The following is a 5,000-nucleotide window of genomic DNA, read 5'->3' as shown; positions in this document are numbered from 1 at the left end:
AGCCTGCGTTCACGCATCTCTTACCACAACTCAACTGAGGAACAAAACTAGCCCCTGATCATTCACTAACCGCTCCTTCGTTTTCACTTCGAACCTTTAAGTTGATCATTTATAGCGAACGTAGAAGCTGAGGACTCGTAGACTTTATTTAAACACTTGAACGTAACGCTCCTGGGAGTTAATCCTACTTGCTCGCGTAAGTGCTCGTCCTCTCGCGCTCGAGGGCATCTCTACGCTTCAACATGACAACGGATCTTTATCCAACGTCACTCTTGATCAACTCTCACTGCTTTACGGACCTCTTAAACTCTTCGGGAAAAAAACTACATCACTCTTAAACCGCTCGAGTGATTTTCAATTTTCGAAATTACTGCAACCTAGTTCCGCAAGCATATTTTCCCGCTAATTACACAATGGAACGAATGTGTGTCATCTTCACACCTAAACAGGATCGAAACATCCTTTACGCCATTGGCCAATTAGTATCCTCCAATCAGCTTCTTTATTTAACAACTAATCAGAAGCCTTTGCTGGTCTAGTCCTTCAAAGTATGTGCCATGTTTACAAGTTGTCAAGTGGCAATATTTGCCAGGCTCGTTAGCTCCAGCAAAACCACCAAAAAGATACAAAAAATATCACTCAACTTTTTGTTTATAGGGTTGTATTATTGAAATGTCGCTTCGTCTTTACATGGTTTTCATAGTATAATTGCAGCTTGATTCATCCCTCTAATGTCTGAGTTTCATGGCCCAAAATGCCAGGAAATGCATTTTCCGGCATTCGGTTTTCCGAATCCCCCCTAGAAGCGATGGGCTAAAGCCCATCGTGTGGGTCCTCCGGACCCACAACCGTCTACTTTGCAAAAAAATCCGGCTACTTAAAACCTTAAAGAAAACCCTGCTTATCAGTGTTTGTGATCCACCACAGCGAAATCATGGAATCTGTCCAGTTGAAAATATCGTCAATTTTTACGTCGTCTAATGCTTGACTCACGCTGTTCAACAATCTGGTCGCAGTTAAGTTGGACAGCAACTCCAGACGAGGGATAGTTTGTTTAGCTAATGGTGCAACTCTTGTCTTCGAAGATACTATCTGACATTCCACCCTCGCCTCATACTCTACTCTCATGTAGACCACAGCTCCATAAGCCTTTTCCGATGCGTCAGCAAAACAGTGAAGTTGGACTGAATTGACCTTGTCTCCATTCAATCCCTTAGCATAACATCTCTTAAAGCTCACTCTTCCAGCCTCTCTCAAATCCGATAGAGTCGCCAGCCACTGGTGATTGAGTTCAGCATCGACCAACTCGTCCCAGTCTTTTCCAGCCTTGCAAAGTTTCTGAAACATCATCTTAAATGGAAGAATGACCGGAGCTATCAACCCCAAGGGGTCAAAAAACCTTGTAGCTGTACTGAGAATCAATCTTCTTGTTGCTGGTTGGGCATCTACATCTCCCAATGTCTTGTTCAGATCATAAATCAGTTCATCTTGGGTTGGGTTCCAAAGCATTCCCAAAACCTTTTGCTCCTTTTCTGTACTTTGCTTGAAAACTGATTTAGAGAAGCTTTCCTCTTCTTCTTCTACTCTAGGTCCATTGCTCATTTCAAAGTCATCACTGAAAGCTTCATCTTGTTCTAGTGATTTCAGCAGACTTTCTGAATTGCTACTCCACTTTCTCATATTGAAGCCTCCTGACTTAAGACAGAGCTTTATCTTCTTAGCCAATTTGAACGCACTATCCACGTCACCATTTCCAGACACATAGTCATCAACATATAAAGACTTCAACAGCTCTCTTGCAAGTGCACTGTCCACTGGCAAACATGTGTTCAAATGGTGTCTGATTGTGGCATTTAGAATGAAAGGACTTGAGTTTACACCAAATACCACACGTGCAAAACGTAGTACCATGACTGCTGGACTTTCCTTATTCGGATCTTCAACCCATAAAAATCTCACAAAGTCCCTGTGTTCAGGATCAATCTCAATGTTCAAAAACGCCTTCTCAATGTCTGCAGTTAGGGCAACTTCATGGACTCTGAACCTCAGCAAAATGTCAAATAACAAGGGATTAAGAGAAGGTCCAATGTGCAGACAGTCATTTAAACTAGGCCCAAACACTTTAGATGAGGCATCGTATACAACTCTCACCTTAGTTGTATCTCTGTCAAGTCTCACTACTGTCCTGTGTGGAAGATAGTGGACATCTCCAGGCGGTGGTATTTGATCTTGTGGTACCATTTCTACCACACCACTGTGCAGTTGCTCTCTAATCACACCATCATACTGCTTCAGAATTTCTGGTTGGTTCTTGAGCTTCTTGATTGTTGTTGTCAGTCTACGCAATGCCACAGTATAATTGTCTGGTAACATGGGGTGATTATCCTTGAATGGTAACTTGACCTGGTATCTCTTTCCAGTAAATGTGATGTCATTTGAAAACTTGTCATAGACTGAAGTTTCATGTTCCTTAATGCCCAAAGTTTCCAAGTCCCAAAATTTCTGCAGATCATCCTTCATATCACTTATCTCTGTGGACTCTATCTTTAACACATGCGTTGAACTCAGATTCACAGTGCACGACCTTGTCAATGTTGAGCACATAGTTGGTCCTGATAAACCCCAACCTAAATTGGTTTCAAGGGCTACTGGTCCATAGGGATCTCCTTTAATGATGTTCCCAGTAAAGAACGACCAGTAATAATCTGCTCCTATCAGCACATCAACACTGACAGAATCACTTGTATCACATGCAAGTTGTAGACCCTGCAAGTAGGGGTAGCATTCCAACGTGGTTCGAGACCGTTGATTGGACACTGGGCTGCAAATTACTGGTACAACATATGAGGTGATATACACATTCATTTCATCCAATGTTCTGACACACAATTGCACAACATCACATTCCTTCACAGAGGCTGAGTTATCTCCAAATGTTTTGATTAAAAGTGTCTCCTTACCAATGGTTGGTAGGTTCAATTGCTCACATGCCTTACTGGTTATGTATGATCTCTGGCTACAGGAATCAAATATCACATGGGCATTCAATCCAAGTTGTCGGTTATCTGGTCTGCAAACAAAGGCTTGGGCTACCTGTAACAACACAGAGTTGGCATTGTTGCTAACGTGCATTGCTGAAGTTCCAGCTTCTCTGCTCCTATCTTGAGATGATCCAGATCCATGTGGTGTTTCCTCGTCACGAACTACATTCCTGGATGTTGGAATGTTCCTTATTCTTTCACAAATGGTTACATGGTGTCTACCTTCACAGTTAAAGCATTTTGCCTTTGACGGACAATTTGTGGAGATATGGCCACCCTTCAGGCACACAAAACACTTGCCATTTCGTCTCAGTATTGTTCTCCTAGCTTTCGGTTCAGTGATGGTCATGCAGTTAATGGATTTGTGATTCTTCTTGCAAAAAACACATTGTTGAGTAAATTCCTCACTGCCTGTATAAAGGGCAGAGGCAGAATGGGGTTGTTTGCTTCTTGCTCTGTACTGTTCAAACCTGGGTGTATTGGCATTTGCACCACTTGTTTTCATTGCAGTACATCTTTCCCTGGCTTCCAACTCAGTTTTCAGTGCACTCAACAAGGCATCAAGATTCCATGATTCCTCACTGCCAAACTTACGGCTTACAACCAATCGTAACTCTGAGGGGATTTTTTCCATCACGACTGGGACCAATAAATTCCCAAAGGACCGTGATTCAACTCCTAACGCATTCAAACCTCGAATGTTGATTTCAATCTTGTCAAACAATTCACGTAATTTCTTTGTTTCATGCACTGAATTGACAGATGGAAGTTTCAATAAGGCATCCATATAATTTGATATCAGCAACTGCGGTTTACCAAATCGGTCCTTAAGAATGTCAATGGCTACTTTATAATTGTCTGCGGTCAGAGGCAGTCCAGCAATTGCGGATTCAGCATTGCTTGTCACACAACTCTTCAGATAGGTGAATTTTTCAATGGCCGAGATGCCAGTATTTCCATCGACAGCAGATTGAAATGTGTCCCAGAAACCCTGCCATTCTTGATAATTTCCCGAAAATGATTTGAGTTCGAGTTTAGGTAGTTTCACTTTTGCGCTTTCGGTATTTCTGGTACTACTATTTTCCTGATTTGTCGCATGGGCCTGTGTGTGTTCGCCATGTTTCCCTTTCTCCAAACTCAAATCGATTTTCGCTAAAATACTGTAAACGTGCGCACAAAACTCACCAGAATCTTCTATTTCTTTCTCCAGTTCCTTTGGTTTGGTCAGCTCTAATATTGTTTCATCCAGCCTTTTTGTCGTTTCCAATTTTTCGATCAACAAGGCTTTCAGAGCCGTTAACTTTTCCCTGAACGACGTTAAATCTTCCACGTGTTCTGTCAAAATTTTCTCCACATTCCCCACTGTTTTGTACACAAAGGTCCTGTGTGCATCTCGTATTTTCCTGTTCTTGTCGATATTCATGACGCTTTATGTCCATAAACACCTTTTTTGAGTAGACTTCGCCTTTTTCCAATTCAAAAAATCCTTCGATGACGGCAACAGCTTTGTTGTTCTACTCCTTCTTGTATTTCCTCCGACTCGAAAGGACCATGTAATGAATCTTTATGGTATATTTAATTCATGTCCTGGTGAATAATCTCTTTACAATTTTCCACACGAATTACCACTTCACTCGACGGTTTCAGGCCTTAAGCACGGTTGAAATCTAAAACTCAATACTCAACTTGACACTCGAAGCGATCCGACGATCGATCAACACTCAAACTATAAGTCCTTCTACACGTGACTTTCTTCCCGCCACACGTAATGTATGCTTATTTATGTCAAATCTATTTTTAACAGGCCTGTCGTACGCCGTTGTCGCATGCGACAAAAACCGTACCGTGTAAATCAGCCCTAAGATTCCCTTCCACCTGCACGTGACGTCATCACTGGTATCAATACCCCGGATTATCTACAACACCACAATCGACTGCGCATGCTTCCGATCTTACATC

General features: G+C 42.1%; 2 protein-coding genes across 2 annotated transcripts in view; both read right to left on the bottom strand.

Moving 5' to 3' along the window:
- LOC138014025 (uncharacterized) overlaps positions 1-244 on the bottom strand; it is a 2,579-nt gene extending 2,335 nt beyond the window's left edge. The window contains exon 1 of the mRNA XM_068861056.1: positions 189-244. Coding sequence (XP_068717157.1) covers positions 189-244 — 56 coding nt within the window. The remainder of the gene's footprint in view (positions 1-188) is intronic.
- Positions 245-644: 400 nt separating this feature from the next.
- LOC138060195 (uncharacterized) overlaps positions 645-5,000 on the bottom strand; it is an 8,800-nt gene continuing 4,444 nt past the window's right edge. The window contains exon 2 of the mRNA XM_068905920.1: positions 645-5,000. This exon is cut by the window's right edge and continues 1,134 nt beyond it. Within this exon, the coding sequence (XP_068762021.1) occupies positions 886-4,464 (3,579 nt within the window). The 5' untranslated portion in view covers positions 4,465-5,000 and the 3' untranslated portion in view covers positions 645-885.

Source organism: Montipora capricornis, chromosome 8 (genome assembly GCF_036669925.1).
Source record: "Montipora capricornis isolate CH-2021 chromosome 8, ASM3666992v2, whole genome shotgun sequence".
NCBI classification, from domain to species: Eukaryota; Metazoa; Cnidaria; class Anthozoa; order Scleractinia; family Acroporidae; genus Montipora; species Montipora capricornis.
The sequence above is the reverse complement of the archived record's forward strand: the minus strand, read 5'-3'. Positions and strand labels throughout refer to the sequence as shown.